The 16,843-nt window shown below is 45.8% G+C and overlaps 1 protein-coding gene across 3 annotated transcripts in view; it reads right to left on the reverse strand.

The window, feature by feature from the left end:
* ZFYVE27 (zinc finger FYVE-type containing 27) overlaps positions 1-16,843 on the reverse strand; it is a 570,694-nt gene that overhangs the window by 370,219 nt on the left and 183,632 nt on the right. For all 3 annotated transcript variants that reach the window (XM_069611556.1, XM_069611555.1, XM_069611554.1), the window contains exon 6: positions 3,053-3,165. In XM_069611556.1, the coding sequence (XP_069467657.1) occupies positions 3,053-3,165 (113 nt within the window). The remainder of the gene's footprint in view (positions 1-3,052; positions 3,166-16,843) is intronic.

A 16,843-nucleotide genomic window follows, 5' to 3' on the forward strand; every position in this document is an offset into this window, starting at 1 on the left:
CAGAAGGCCTTGATATCGAAGGAAAAGGAACATATAAGCTCATGCCGGAGAAGCCCAGGAGTATGCAGTGCTCAAGAGTCCCACCTTGTCCTGTGGTAAAAACATGGGGAAGGGGGACCCCGACCATAACATCCTCACTTTTCATTTTGTGAACACTTCTCTTTACTTGTGAACATTATTCCGAACTATTTTGGAGCATAGCAGTAAGGATTGGCAATAGGTTTTTAAGTATAGGCCCTTTTTATTTGACTAGACTCCACTAGGACGGTATTATTATTTGATGGTTGTAGAGTTCTCCCATCTTAGATTTATGTTTAGATTAGGTGTTTATTTCACCCATTTTTATAGTTTAATAAACACCATGCCTTCCTTACAGAGGACAAGAGAGCTTGATCAGACCAGGGGAGAGGGGTAATGAGCAGGTTGGAGATGGGGATGTCTGAAGAGATGAGATCATCCAGGTTGTGTCCGGCATACTGCGTTGGACCGTAGGAAAAAATAGAGAGGGAAAGAGAGTCACATAGGTTACAGAAGAGCCCAGGCTGAAACAGGGGAGTCAAGATGAATATTGAAGTCTCAGAAGAAGAGAAGCTTGGAGGAGGCCAGGAGAGAAGAGTTCAGGTCAGCCCATTCTGGAAGGAAGTGAGAGACTATGGCCAGGGGGCCTGAAGATGGTGACCACAGTCAGAGATAGGCCAGGAGGGACAGCAAGCCTGCAGACAAGGCGTTCAAGTGAGGAGTGGGCCTGAGTGGGTATGATAGTAGCAGAGACCCAGCTCAGGGTAACTCCGCCCCCTGGCCAGTTAGTTCTGCGCTCAGAGAGGATCTTGTAGTCCTCAGGGAGGAGTGTGTCAAAACTTGTGACAGAGCTGACAGTGAACCACGTCTCAGTGAGAGGGAAGACATCTAGGTCGAGGTCTTCAAGGATGTGGCAGATGTCAGAGGAGTGTTTGACGGTAGAGTGAAAGTTGAGAGTAGCTGAGTGGAGCAGGTTGCCAGTTTTGAAGGTCTTCCGAGGAGGGGTACAGGAGTGTGGTACACCCGTCTGAGGTGGCCGATGGGCCAGAGGGGTGGTAGAGAGAGGACAGGCAGGAGAGGGGATGACGCCTATCAAGAAGGAGGAGGTTGGGTTGAGAGCTCTGGGCCATGACAGTGCCATTGAGGTAGACATTAATGAGGACACTAGAGGACAGGAAGGATGCCAAGACAACTTCCCAACGAGGGCTACCATTAATGGGAGAGAAAGCCTTTTCAAACCCTTTTTGAAATTCAATAAACACCCTTGAACTGTGGTCACTTGTGTCTGTCTTACTGTTGATATCATGCCTTCCTTACAGCTCCCCTGGTATTTGTTCTTCACTGTCCCAATGTCTCTCATCTCTCTAGGGTATTGGTAACCCCTCTCATTAGGTTGCTCTCTTTGTTCTTGTGATTTCCTCTGAGATATCTTGTGAATTACTGAATTTCTTGGGCTCCCGTAACCCCTCTGTTCCATCTCTCTCTGGCCCTTGTAGAGGCTTATGCCAACTCTTCCTAGCGTCCCTTTCATTCTCAACCCAAATATTAGTGAGGCAGCATCTCTTAGACAATGGTGGCGTTCCCCACGGCTTGCAGGTTTTCCATTTTGGATACTAGCACATTTTCTCTGATGCTCGTTTCAGCGCCTCTCTGCTCTTGAGGTCTCTCTTTGAGAGCAGAGGATTCACTAGTTACTAGTTTCTCCTTCCCTTGTTTTGGCTGTGGTGTGCAGGCACCGGGCCCAAAACGGTCTCTGTGTGGTTGCGTCTCCAGGTAATGCTTGCCTTGAGCTGCCTTTGCCTCTCTGAATCGGCACTCTCTCTGTGTCTGGTCAGCGGCATCTCGCCTCTGCGTCGTACTCTGCTCGAGCCACAGCTGACTCTGCTGTGCAGTGCAGCTTCACCCCTCAACGATGTGCTCACGTCAGAGGCTTGCCTCCTGCATATTGCTTTTCCTCCTCCATCAAGGGTGAACATGCCTTTAATCTTGCTCAGGACCAAAAAGGGGAGTGTTGTATATGCTACGCTGTCAAGCCTACAGAAAAACCAGCATTGCCTTGCGCAAAAACATTCAAAGGCACTTTCAGTATTATCTTGAGTCCCACAGTTGAATATACCATCAGTTTCTTTAATTCCCATGCATGCCAATAATGCTTTAGTTACAGGGAGTTCCCCAATGGTAATGGGAGTCCGTGTCCCCTTGACAGGAGTCACTGCCAGTGAGGCCCCGGTTTCCCAAACCCCTAGGGAGGGTGTTTGTCTCCTTTGGCACATCCCTCAGTTAGGCTGTTACGGGGGTCTTGTGACCCGAGAATCAACCAATCCAAATTCTGGACGGCGGGCCGAGGTAGGTGCAGTGGAGCTGGTGGGTGGGCACAGGGAAGACCTTGAGAAGCACGTATTGTGCTCATTATGAAACGCTTACGGCTTTTCAGGAATGTTGGGGGAGGAAATAAAGCAATGGAGGGAGCAAGAAGGTCTAGGCACTCTGTAGGGCCTCACCTAGCCCTCTCCCGGAGGACACTTTAGATGGTACATCTGTATAAACTGCTGTGGTGAATTGACCAAATTCCCCAACCTGAAATGCAAGAGGGGCAAGCTGTCTGCTAGAAGATGTGTCTCTCAGAAATTAAGAGTAGGGACTCACAGGCTTGCCAACCCACCAAGGCAGGGTATCATTCCATCCAGGGATTCAGAAACTCCAACTTCCCTACAGGAGAATCATATACAGCACCCTTCAGACACTGCTCAATCAGTGCAGATATTAAGGTAGAGTGAGGTAGGAAGGCAGAATGTAAGGTTTTCTTTTTGTATGCCTTCCTAACACTGTAAATGCAGCACCCACAAATGGAGTTGATAAAACACATAGGACACAGACTAGGTCCAACTACGGTTGAATGGAGACATTCATTATTTTTCCATGCTTTTGAAAATACTGCTTCTTGAATTAAATGTCCAATATTCAACAGCAATTTGGCAGTAATTGAAAACATTGTGGTGGCCTAGTGAATGTAAGGGATAAAACAATGTCTTACCTCTGTAAAACTCTGCATTCCAAAAGAAGAGACTGCTGTTGAGAATGGCAAGAACCCAACTCAGCGGAAGAAGATATAAAATGCAGACAGACCCCAAGAGTGCACCATAAAATCTAGGACATGATAAAAACAATCTTTGGTCAAACATGCAAAACAAGACCTGGCCAGCAGAAATAGATTATTCACAATAAAGAGAAACAGAATTTATTGTGGCGATTCAACTGAAAAAGCAGAACCTTCAGCTACTTGTTCTGGTGTAGAGGCAATGTTCACATCTAGCAACGTTTACAAATAGTGAAAAATCTGAAACATTCCAAAATAAGAGGAAACAGGTCAGTCATAGGGCCCATCGAGTGGTGGGAGCACCAGTAGCACAGAAGTGGAAGTGTCATGCTCCTTGGACTCATACAGTGAAGGTGGCGAAAGGGGGACATCACAGTAAGAGGTGTGCCCAGAGGGCCAGTGGTGGATTTGATAATGATAGAGGAGCTCATTCCAAGTCGGGTGGTCTGGTAAAAAAGTGCCGGTATTCGCGGATACCGGCACTATACCGGACCGCCCGACTACGGGTTTGGCGGTGGGGCACCTGGATTACCTCCAGTTAAAAGCTGGAGGTAAGGCAGGTGGGCACTACCTTCAAACAAAGCCCTCGTTACGGCCACCGGTAATGCAATGTAATGACATCAAATCCCCTCATGGAGTCCTATGGGACTCCACCAATGGGGATTTACACCGCTCCACTGGCATCCGTAATCCGGCGGCATTACGGCCGGACCGCGTGCCAGAAATGGTAACAACCTTTGCTGGCCCTGGCGGCTCTACTGCCAGGATACCTGCAAGGTTGTAATGAGGCCAGGAGTCCCATAATTACCCTTTGGGGAGGAAGTCTTTGGCCCCATATGATTAAGCACCTCCCTATCTCTGTAGTGTTACCCACTAGAGAACATTAGAAGGTACCTGGAGCACTGGTTGAAGACTCTGATAGCTAAGGAATTGAAGGTACAGATGATGTCAGAGTACCAGCACCCTTCCATTGGAAAGAAATATGGCTATGACACTATGGTTAGATGCTAAGGTTATGGCATTCTTGATGAAAGGAAGTAGAGACCCCAAAAAAGCATTAGAAAACAAAATAAAGGAGTACAAGAACAGGTTGTTGGACATTGTGTGAGCCGAGACAAAACAAAAGGTGATGGATGGAAGGTTTAGAATTAATCTTTACCTCTGGAACAGCTCTGGGCAACCCTCCAAATCATTGTTCTTTAACCAGTCAAGCCATTACAGAAATGGGAATTGCCATATGAAAATAAGGCTTGGTCCCACCCCAAAAGGGGCAGTGCTGCCCAAAATGCGAGCTCACATCCCTTCTGCACGAGAACACAAGCATCCCTGACATGTTTCGGCCTCACTGTGCATCATCAGTGAGGAGTAGCTTGGGTCCAGAGGCCCAGCAGGCTCGGAACCAACGTCTGGGGATGCTTGTGGTCTCGTGCAGAATGGATATTAATGTTAAAGGTATTTGTATAGCGCACCATCAGGAGGGTGTGAAAAAAGGGGGAGTGGTGGAGATGTGCTGTTGTGAGGGGTTATGAATTGTTAGTCTGTTGTTGTAGTGTGGTGAAGTATGTGCGGAATTCTGTGCAGAGATGTGGTTGTTTGAGTTTCTGTGTGGGAAGTGTATGCGGAAGGTTCAGGTTTTAGAGTTGGGTTAGCGAGTTTTCCTTACCGCTGTCTTTGCATTTCTGTGCTCAACATCTACGATTATCCTGTGTGTTTGGTATTGTAGTTTATCCGCCTAGTTGGCGGGCATGTTGAGGAGTGGTAGTTTTCCCTTGTGTTACTCTAAGGGTATAGCTACCTGGCTGATACAGGTGTGTTCCCTGCCCTGGGTTGGCAATGTTTGGGACAGAGGTGCTGGTCACTCCCTGCCCCTCCCTTGGGGAGGTCCTTAACTATCTACGTTTCCTCTGTGGACTAGCTATATGTGGACATGGGTGGTTGGTGTCTCCTCTCCCTGCCCTCCGGTTAGGGAAAATTAAGTTAGGATAATGGGTTACTCCTTAGGGTCTTGTTTCCTGCTGGGTACGCTTACTAGTAGTTTTCTTCTGGTTCTGGAGCAAAGATCCAAGTTTTGAGTAGTTTTTGGAATTCCAAACGATCCCTTGTGTTGCGTATGTTTTTTGGTAGCTTGTTCCAGGTAATTGCTGCCAGGTAAGAGAAAGATGATCCTCTGAATGTTCTTTCATTGTATGGTTTTGGTTCTAAGTGAATGTCTTCGCTTGATCCAAGTGGCCTTGTCAGATGGTAGACGGTTATTTTCTCATTTAGGAACTCTGCTCCTTGGCCTTGGATTGTTCAGTGCGTTATGCACATTGCTTTGAAATGTATTTGCTGTTTTATTGGTAGCCAGTGTAGCATTTTCAGCGCTGGGGTAGTGTGTTCTCTTCGTTGTAGTTTGAGCAGGAGTCTTACCGCAGCATTCTGGATGCACTGAAGCTTCTGTAATAGTAATTCTGGCATTCATAGGTATAGCCTGTTGGCATAGTCTACTCTGGACATGATGAGTGCGATGATGGTGAATGTTTTGTGGGTGAAAGGAAGGAATGTTAGGATCCTTTTTTACCGCTTGTAAGAGGAAGAGACATTTTTTGATTATGGCGTTTACTTGTGAATCCAGTGTTAGTTCGTTGTCCATCAAGACTCCGAGGTTTTTTACCATCGCTGATGTAGTCGGTGCTGTTCCTAGTTTCGTCGGCCATGGGATGTAGTGATTGTTTTCTCTGCTTTTGGATATGCTCATTATTTCTGTATTGCCCGGGTTGAGTTAGAGGCTGTGTTCAGCCAGCCATAGAGTACTTGTAGGCAGTCTTCCGGCGTTGCGTTTCCTTCCTGTGTATCTTGTATTTTGTAGACTGTGTGTCATCAGAGTAGGTGTAGCATGTGAGGCCTTGTTTTTTAATGAGCTTGATTAGTGGTGCCAGATAGATGTTGAAAAGCAATGGGGATAAGGAGGATCCTTGTAGTACTCCACAGGTCGATTCTCTTGGGGTTGATTTGAAAGGTTTGATCCATATAGTTTCAGTTCGGTTTGTTAGAAAGGATATTATCCATAGTAGGGTTAAGTCAGTGATTCCTAGTTCTTCCAATCTCCTGATAAGGATGTCATGGTTGACCTTGTCAAATACTGCAGAGACATCCAGAACTATTAGCAGTATTAGAGCTGTGCTTTTGTCTGAGTCTGCATTAGCCTTTAGATTGTCCCAGATTAAGAGAAGTGCCGTTTCAGTTCCTCTTATTGGTCTGAAGCCTACTTCTGCTTGATACAGCAGTAGGTGTTCGTCTATGAATTCTTGTGTTATTCTGTAGACTTATGTTTTGAGTAGTTTTGCTGGGTACAGGATGGTTGATATGGGTCTGTAGTTGGAGGTTCTCTATGTTTTCTGCTGTGTCCTTGAGGAGCTGCATGATGAATGCCGATTTGAATGGTCTCTACTTTCTGTGTTAAAAGTGATTGGTTAAAAAGGTTTCTGTAATATTCCATGGGTATTCCTTGTGTGAGGATTGATTTGTGTATATCTGGGGTACAGGGACCCATGGGGAGCCTACTTTGTTGCTTGACGAATGTCTCTGCTGATATTTGAGTGAAGCTTCAAAGTTGGTTATGGCAATTCTCGGGTGGCTGGGTAGGTTGCATGTTATAGTTGCTTGGACTGCTTTGTATGATCTGTTGGATGGCGCTGATTCTGTTTTTGAAGTGGTCTGCAAGGTAGTTGCACAATTTCAGGGAAGGTATCAGTGTGCTGTTGCAGCGGTTTCTCATTTCGTTTATGATTTCAAAACAGTTCTTTTTGGGTGTTGGCGGCTTTGATGATTCTATTGTCGTAGTATTTCTTTTCAGAGTTATGGATTTACTTTTTGTTGGAGTGGAATTGTAATTACTTCGCTAGGTGTTTTTTCTCCTGTCCATTCTAGTTCAAGCTTCCTGCTATTTTCTTTTCATGGTGCTGAGTAGCGGGGTAAACCATTTTGCTGTCTCTCTTTTGCACGATGGGGTGAAACGTTTTTCCTTGGAGATCTCATGTATTGTTCTGGTGATCCATTTGTGCAGTAGTTCTGTTTGCCTGTTAAGGTCAGCTTCATCCAGAGTCGTTGCAGATGGTTTGTTCAATTCAAGTATTTTTACTAGGTTGCTATTTTTTATGGTCCTCCAGTTTCTTTTCTTTTCATGATAGTAAGCAGTTTGTATGGTTGTTTGGTTCTTGATGTGGCTAGTGTGATCACAAAGGGGTTGATGAGGTGGTCGCTGCAGAGGATCTGTATTGTTGGCGCCGTGGTGATGAGGTTTTTGTTGGCGAATATTGCGTCTAGTGTATGTCCCGCCACAAGAGTTGCTCCTTTGACTAGCTGATGTAGCTTTGTCTTCATTTGTTTGGCTAGTGATTTCTGTGTGTTAGCGGTTTCTTCGTCAAACCAGATGTTGAAGTCTCCAAGGATTATCAGGTGTTCCTGATCTATGGCTAGGTTAGTGATGGCTTCAGTGAAGGCGTCTATGAAGGTTGCATCGTATTTAGGTCGTCTGTATAAGAGGATACATTTGAGAATTGTTTTGGTGTTTGCTGTTAGGCAAAGGATTATGGATTCACAGTCATCGAAGGTTAGTGGTTCTTCAGTTTGAATTTTCAGGTGTTCCTTGTATGCCATTGTCAGTCATCCTCTTTTGATTTTCCTGTTTGCTTGTGAGCACTTGAAGTTGTTGGGAGGCAGTTCACGAGCGTGATTTTGTAATTGTCGTCTAGCCATGTTTCGGTTATGAATAAGATGCAGATACCTCCGTCGCATAGGAGGTCGTAAATCTATGTGGCAAGCTTGGACCTTGATCTAGCGATGATTAGGTTGCAAAGGATCTTTTTGACGTGGTTAGGTTTGTTTTTTGATCCTAGTTTTGTCTTGCAGTTGTTTAGTTGAGTGCTTCTGTGTTGTTGTCATAGATCCGTTGGTGTTCTGCAGAGTCTGCTTTGGCGTTAAGGTGGTCTGTTAGGTTGATGGTTGTGTGGGATGTCTTGACCCACTTTTGCTCTGCCATGCGGCATTGCTGTGTTCTGATGAAGCCAAAAATAGTAAAATGGCCGCAAAACCCTTGTGCGCGCCAAAACCTCTGAAAATCGCGCTTTGCAAAGCACAAAAAGATGGTGGCCCAATCTACCATGCCTGTTGTCAGTGGTGGAACAGAGATCTCACTCCTGAAACATATCACTGGGCACCACAACATGTGAAAATGGAGTACAGGAGGAAAAAGCAGTGCTTTGCTAAAGGAAAACCCAAATCTTGCTTCAAATCACTTTTTCTTTGTTGCTGAAACTGCAGAATACTAGTACAAAACACCCTTAAACAACCAAAATTCTTACTGGGTGCTACAATTCACTGAGTTCAAGAAATCATTGTGAACTTGCAATGTCCTGAAAAGCTGAAATCATCAAGGGATTTCCACAGCAAAAGTAGCCTGTCGTGGATCTGTCAAATTCTGGGTGCAGTATCCTCGGCCGCCTGAATGACAGCTGTCAGGGGCCTGCCTGAGTAAACTTTAAACATGTATAAACTGAAATCAAATGTTTGCAATCTAAGAGGCCTGTGTATTGAGAGTAACCTATGTTGTAATTGTTTGATCCCATGGTTCAAAATCTAGAATGAGAATTCTAGCTGCTATTTAGAAATCATAAGTTTGTTTTAACCTAAGGAAAAATGCAACAGAATTAACATTTAAATGTAAGCCTGGCTAAAGCAACTAAACCGGAATAACAGGTTCCCTCACAGAGGCCTTCTTCCTCTCCAGCAGGAAATCACACCTAAATGATAATTATAAGGTGGGGGAAGAAGCTGGTCTGCAGTGGGGAAGGAAACAATGAACAGATGCAAAGCAGGAAATATGAGGTGTGAGGACCGTCGTAAAAGGGACTCTGCCAAGAGCAACAGGGAGGAGATTGTTTCTGAACTGAAGGGAGACAAAAGAGGTGGAGCCAAACAGCCATCTGTGGTTGAACATTCACAAAGAACATTTTGTTTAAATACATATAACTTGCCACTTAAAATTGTCAAAAATACAAAAGTAACATATTTGTGAATCTAAGTTTTGGCTGCACATTTCAAGAGGCGGCAAAATCGTGTGACATATTTTGGAAGGAAACGGCAGAAAATTTGATTTTACTCACAATGTATTTCTGCTAGAAGTATGAAACGTGATACACGTATGCCCATGTTATATGCGCACACTTGTAGAAATTTGCTGATAAATTGGACATTGTGTTCCTGATGAAAAGGTGAAAAGCAGACACAAGATCCCACAGCAACGGGGTTTTAAGGAGTAGCTGCTACACAAAATATGTAATCTGTATATGCGATTGTTATAAAGGTTGCATACGTGTAAATATGTATTGTGTCAAAAGTAGATTTTGTGTTAAAGAGGCTAGGGGTGGATTCTTAGCCTCGTAAACCCACACCATAAAAATTTCTCTCCTCCCATCAAGGGAGAGAGGAGACTCTTACCCAATCGGCTGTCAAAGGGGCGAGCTTCGGATAAACCAGCCCACACACCCCTTTATCATAGCATAAATCGAGACAGTTCACTACTCAAAAAGACACACAGATTCACCCACTATCCGAATGCTGGCGGAGCACCCTGCTGCAGAACTTTACATCTTCCTTGCTCCAGACACCAGAAACTTGGCAAAGCAGAAAGGCCCATTGCATAGTTGAACCATTTATTTTCAGCTAGGCCTTAAAATCCAGAACCAGAATCCCACCACCTAAGGGGAGCATCAAAATACAGCCGGGCTGCGCTGTACTGCTTACCTGCTAAAATCAAATTATCATCAGAACCAAAAAGGGCAGATGCAATCCAATCCTGTGCCGTGCTGTGACCAGAGCGCCTTGCTGATTGAAGACCCAGTCCAGTCCGGTGTGCCCAGCTGTCTGTCCCAGAACCAGATTCCCTTCCCTGACCAGAATTTTGACGGACCAGAATCCTGACGGTACCGTGTAAACACATATCTAGTGAGTATCCATAGACAGAACTGTGTCATTAGCCTATGAACCTTGATTAGTTAATCCCTATCTTAAACCCATCCTATCTTGTCTCCAGAACCTGATATTGTTAGGAATATTTTGGAATTGTCTGAAGTCTCTATCCAATCCCTCTTATCTTCCTCCTGTGTTAGTATTGTTAACACTATCTCTGTGCTGATCTTTTCTCATCTGAAGAAGGCGGGACCACTGCAGGCAGTCGCCCTGATCAAGTGGCTGTGTTCTTGTGTGGTATTCGTTCATTCATAGTCATCCTCTAGTGTAAGAAATCCTTTGTGTCATTTTAAAAGTGCATTCCTGTTTTCCATTCCTGCGCCTATCTCGAAAAAGCGACCTCCACTAAAACGTCCATAACTTCCTGCGTTTTTGAGCTAGAAACAAATTTTCAACTTCTACTTGTAGCTAACATCTACAGCTTTAATTTGCATCCCAAATCCATACGGTTCTCCCGTTATTGCGATTATCGCGCAGTGAAAAGTTTGCTGTGAATTTCGTTTTAGGGAAATCCTTACACGTGTAAAACAGCTTATGATTGCTCCTGACCTTCATTTTAAGATTTCAAATTGTTTCTTGGTATTAAATCATTGCTAGTGTTTGTGTGCAACTATCCAAAGCGGCTCCCATAAGAATTTATAACAATTTCAGCAATTTAGACCATATTTAGTGTTTTTGCCCAGTCCATTCTAAGATAACTTTAAAACCATTCTGACAGCTTACCAATCAATTCCGTTTTTCTCTTGTGTTGCTGGGGGAAACTGGGATTGATATTCTGTTTGAATTCGGCCATTCCTGAATACCTGCTCTCTCTTTTCCTATCTCTTTACACTGCCTATTGGGGGTTTGAGGGGTGTGCAGGGGGAACTAGTAACCACAGTGCCATCTGATTTGAACACACACACAAACATATTTCTGTGCTGAATTGTTTTGCTCACCATTACTCCTTGTGTATTAAAGAGATTATTCAGTGTTACATCACCCCATTGGTGATTATTGTGTACCCATTAAAACATAGTGGGCCTCATTCCGAGTATGGCGGTAAGGGATAGCGGCCACCGCTAACGAGAGCGGTGGCGGTAATCCCTTACCGCCATACTCCGAGTTCCCTTTGCGCCATGGAGGTTTTAACACCTGCTTTTAGCAGGTGTTAAAAACCATGGCGCTAAGGGACCTTGATGTTAATTACGCCACCGTAATTTACGGTGGCGTAATTAACACCTTCCCCACTCCCATTATGCCCTATGGGGCAAGAATGGGAATGGGGAAGGGTAAATGGGGATTGGGGAATTACCGCCCCGCCAACCTTGGAATGGGGCGGTAATTCCGCCATCCACCAAGGCGCTGCCGGTCCGGGTACGGCGTCAACCAAGGCGTTAATAGCGCCATTGGTTAGCGCCGTACTCGGAATGAGGCCCAGTGTGATTAAATTGTAAATACATACATACATATTTTAACTTTGCAAACCAGCCTGATTCCTGGTTCAGTGTGACTGGGGGGTTCCAGGAGAGGGGCGTGATATGAGTGGTACATCGTTCAGAATCAAAGAACTTTTAGACAAAAATAAATAAGGATTTCAGTTGTGCATTACACGCTAGGCGTTGACTTAGGTGTGTGCCGGATTGAAATCACTTACAACTTGGGGACTCGTCGCGGGATCCTGAATTAGACATACCACTCGTGACAGTCTAACACAGCGTGCTAACTGACGGGGTACATACACCTTGTTGGGCTACCATACTGTGCTACACTGTAAAAACACCCTTCAATAGAAATACTCAAAGGAGTTGGGCCTGTTTTGCAAAGGTAAAAGTAACCCTGAGATGAGTCAGAAGGAAATTAATACTTCCGGAATGGCGACCCCAGTGGAAATTAATATGGCAAAAGAACACCTACTGCACAAATTGTTTGTCGGGGTGAATGGGTTGAGCAGGATGAGAATGATTGGCTGCAGGAAATCAAACAACAAGCCACTGCCACAGAATTAGATATATGGCAGGACCAGGGTCCATTAAACCAGGCAAGTAGTGAACTGTATGGCCCCAAGGGTAAAAGAAGAGCAAAGTAAAATTGCCAAAATAGCGGCGTACCTGTACCTCGACATTGGAGGAATACAAGAACAATATGCCGAAAACCTAGACCTGGCAAAAAGGCAAATACAATCCCTAGAGAAGACACAAACTGATTTGGACTCTGCAGAGCAAAGGCTACAAAAGAGCCAAGAATCAGAGAGAGAAACCAGACAGTACCTGACAAAATTAAAGGAAGGTCTGGATCTCCTGCACCAAGAGAAGGTAGAGCAAGATAACAAATTACTGGCACTTCAAAATGAGTGTCAAGAAAGGTTGGACTCTTTAAAACAGAGCCAACAAAAACTGGTGCAACAACTAATTTTGAACAGAGTCTGTGCAGTACAGCTAGACGTCTTACAAGACCAGATAGACCAAGTAAAAGAAGAAAATAATAAATTAATTCTTAAAGACCTTGAATCCCAAACAGAGATCGATGAAGAGCACCAAAAGCTGGTGCATTCAAAAAACAAAGGGACGACCTGGCTGCACAGAGGGGTACACTAATTCAGGAAAGGGACGCCTTAGGCCAGGAAGTCAACCATTTAAAAACCAAGGTGGAAGAAAATCACCTGGCTCTTCAGGGACTGGGTGAACTCAAAACGGACTACGAAAAGCTGTTGGAGCACACCAGGAGGGTGGAAGATGCTCTGGCAAAGAATATTCAGGCTAGTAAGGATCAGACTCAGGAGGTGAGCCTCAGGCAGCAAAAATTTGTCAAATACTCCCAAATCAGACAGGAAGCACAGAGAGACAATGAGGCTCTCTGTGAAAAAAATGACGGGCTCCATAGACAGATAGCCATGCAGGAACAACTCAGAGACCAGTAAGGCCTTACTAGAATAACAAAATGGTCAGATTCTTGCATGTCATCAGGGAGTAGGGGCTGAGAGAGATGAGGTCAGATGGGAGAGGGAAACCCCTGAGCATACCCTCAGGAACCCTGGCACCAGAGACTTTAATCTCTTCAATTCCATGGACTCTGCCACCCACATGTCCACTGGCTCACATGAACTAAGGGCCATGGGGATGGTAGACTTCAACCCAATGGGGAATATGGGGCTAATAGGTCAGCGCCTCCCAGAAATGGATGGGCAGGCATCTATGTACAGGTTCCCAAGTGCTAAGGCCATCTTCTCTAATCAGGGAGACTCCAGTGAGGGGAGAATCAGAGAAATGGATCCTCAGAAATATAACTCACCAAGAGATCAGGCAGTGAAATTTGGTGGGGAATTCCATGAGACTAGGCCCACTAAGAGCATACTAAAAACCTCTTTCCAGCTAGGACAGTGGGGGGTGAGGGGAACTCAACCAATCCTGGGAGCAAGGAAGAGTCAGAAGACTCTTCTGAGCGCCACAGGTCCCAAGAAACTAGGCCCCTACATTCTGCCAGCCATTCCCAAGCTGGCAGAATCCGGGAGAGTCTAGAAGACCAGACAGCCACCTCTGGTAGCAGTGCCTCTGAGTCAGAGGATGAGTGGACCAGGGTGACAAGAACTAAAAAGGCTAACAAAGTTAAGAAGGCCTTGCTCATGGATCCCCTGAAACAAATAAAAGCTATTAGGAGCGTCATCACGCCCTACCACCAAAATGCCAAACATTCGGTTTGGGAGCACCTTGAATTATTTCAGCAGATGATGGAGACTTTGCATCTGAAGGACATCCAAAGCTGTATTCAGTATGTAAAGTGGACGTTTTCTCCTGAGTACGCCAGCTTCTTTGCGGGTTTGGAGGATCAGAACCATTCCAGATGGTCCACCTATAGGGCAGCCATCCTGAAACATTTTTCCATTCATAGGAACCCTCAAGAGGCTCGCAAGGCAGCCTACAATTTACAATGTGGGGAAGACCAGGCCCCACAAGAATTTGTTCAGGAATTGAAACGCGCCTTTGCGCAGACCACTAGAAGGGTGCGCACTGACAGTAAGGAATTTGTGGAACACCTTCTTTCATGCTCTCCCTAAGTATATTATGACCCAGCTAGTGAGGGACTTTCATGAGAAAAGATCACTAGACTGGGTCATTGAACAAGCAATGCGCATCTATGAAGTACAGAGGCCGTTGGAAAGCAAAAATGTTGGCAAAAAGCCCAAAACAACCAACACCCCTGCTGCTGCTAAGGTGGCGGAGGTGAAGGTTGCCCCCATTTTAGATCTGGAGATGGGGGGGCCTAAGAACCTTCCTGCACAGAATCCGACCAACCCCAGACCCAGAAGGCCCTCGGGCCAATCCCAAACAGGGAGCCAGGGAGGTAACCCCACAAATGGGACCCCTAACTCCCCTGACTACATCAGCCCATGCTACAAGGGGAATAGGCCTATCCTGGGCTATGTGTGGACTCCTCCAGCCCAAGGGGGTGGAATCCAACCAGACAACAGGAAACCCAGGGAACTTCCCTCCTCACTTTGCCCAGGACGGCAGTAAACCCCCAAAGGCCGGACCAAATTTCTTTCCCCAGTACCCGCCAAACTTCAACCCCCAAAACAACCCTTCTTTCTTTCCCCACTTTCCTGAGCTCAAGACAGCCCAATCCGGGAGAGGGGAGACCAAGGGTTGAGGGGTTCCCAAACTATCCTAACCAGGGTTATTATGCGAGAAGGGATAGCTACCCTTCCCGGGATCAACCCAGGGTAGACTTGAGGACCCCGTACCAGCCAGAGCGGGTGTCCCAACTAGAGCGCCAGGTCCAGAACATGCCACAGGATATGGTTCGCAAGCTGAGGGCTCAACAGAACCCTCAGATGAGCATGGCGGCTCAGAAGTCCTCGAATCCAGGGTCTGGTTCTCCAGAACAATGACGGGGGAAGAACCCTGACAACCCACCGGTTCCCAGGGAGGAGGCACAAGGGGAAGGGGGTGTAAAGCCTTAGAGGAAGCTTCCTTCCCCACTTCTGGAAAGCCTCTGGAAACCCAGGAACCTGAACCAAATTCTCCTGCCCCCGAAAGTCTGCGACTCAAGGAACAGAGGAGGGGTGGGGGGGCAGGAGAAATAAAGAGTCTAAAAAGACCCATTTCATGGAGGAGGTGCAAATCTTCCAGTTTGAAGGAGAGGGGTCCTCAGAGGATTCTGGGAAAAGGATATTCTCCTTCAAGGATGGGGGAACTCCTCCCAAAGCAAAATGGGTCCCACAGGATCCAAATCCAGACTGGGTAGATGTGCGGACCGAGTTAAAACCACCCATCATCAAACCCCAGAATGATCAGCACGAAAATCCTCTGGTTCAAACCCTTTCTGGTGACTGCCTCCAAAAAGGGGGGGCAGCCCAAAATCAGAACTAGGGGAATCCAAAACTTCCCCCATATCTAGCTGTCACCTTTTTCTTACAGGTTCCCAAGATCCCAAACAGAATCCTGCCCAAATCACCTCTCTGTCAGTATCCAAAGCAAGGAAATTAACCCAGCAGTTGGCCAAAAATGTGCATTATCTTTGCCCCCTTGAGGAAAAGGAGGGAAGAGTTTATGCTCCGGTCCAAATACAGGCGCAATGTACAATTATGGCACTGGTGGACACTGGATCCCAAGCCACCCTTCTGTCAAAAAGGGCCTTTGATCAGCTGAATTCGGGCAGGGGGGAGAAATACCAAATTCTTCTCACCCCTCCTCCTGGACAACTTCAGAACTTCGACGGGAAGGAAATTCCTGTTGAGGGGACTGCGGATTTAGACATTAAAATTGAGCAACACAAGGTGAAGCACCCGGTCATAGTTGTGACTCCAGAGGGAATGCCTTGTTTACTAGGTATTGATATCCTGCGTAAATTGTCTCCCCTCATAGATTGTGTAAACAAGGTCTTCTCGACCCACACTAACCGACCAATAAAAACAACCATGTTAGTTTAAATGGCACAGGCCACATGGTTGAACAAAAACCTGACAAAATTGAATTTCACTTCCAGAATAATCAAATCCCAGACGTGACAGTAATTGCATTAGGACAACAAAATGGTGATGGGGAGTCCTCTCCATTTCTGAAAATCAACCTTCCTTCCAGTCTAAGATGGCATTCCACACTGGAAGGAAACACTCTGAAATTCTATACAAATTCACAATCAGAAAATCCCATTCCTATAGTCCAAAAAGATGAGAAATCAGCTCAAAGCTTGGCTGATATTCAAAAAATTGGAAAGCAGTTGTTCATCCCTATTCAGTTAAATGAGGGGAAGGACTCTGTTCTCGCCCGAGTATGTGTGAACAACGGTAAGAGCTTCATCAGCGAGGCCATGTTCCGCAAACTCCCAAAAAATCCAGCAATTCCCACATTTAAACTGATAGACAAATCGGAAATGGACCTGGAAACACCCAATTCCAAACGTCTCCTGCCTAGCAGGTGTATGCTCAAAAGTGTTAAACGAATCTTCACGAGATCGTGAGTTACCTCTGCTTCCTGTAGACCGTGGAGTTGAGGTTGCCAGTATGTCGATGTATGATGGCCGATGAATGGGTAACGTGAGAAATTAGCCCAATCCCCTCCTGGCGATATAACACAGGACGGCACTGAACCAACTCCCAACGCCACGGGTGGCACTTCTCAGAATTTGCGTGACGTCGGGACAGTGTTTCCACTGGCTGAGAAGGCTTGATGAAATCACCGATGATAACAGGACTGAACTCAGGAACTTCCAAAAGGCAGTAAGGCACAGGTACCGGCAGGG

Source organism: Ambystoma mexicanum, chromosome 8, assembly GCF_040938575.1.
Source record: "Ambystoma mexicanum isolate Mex_15411 chromosome 8, UKY_AmexF1_1, whole genome shotgun sequence".
Taxonomy (NCBI): domain Eukaryota; kingdom Metazoa; phylum Chordata; class Amphibia; order Caudata; family Ambystomatidae; genus Ambystoma; species Ambystoma mexicanum.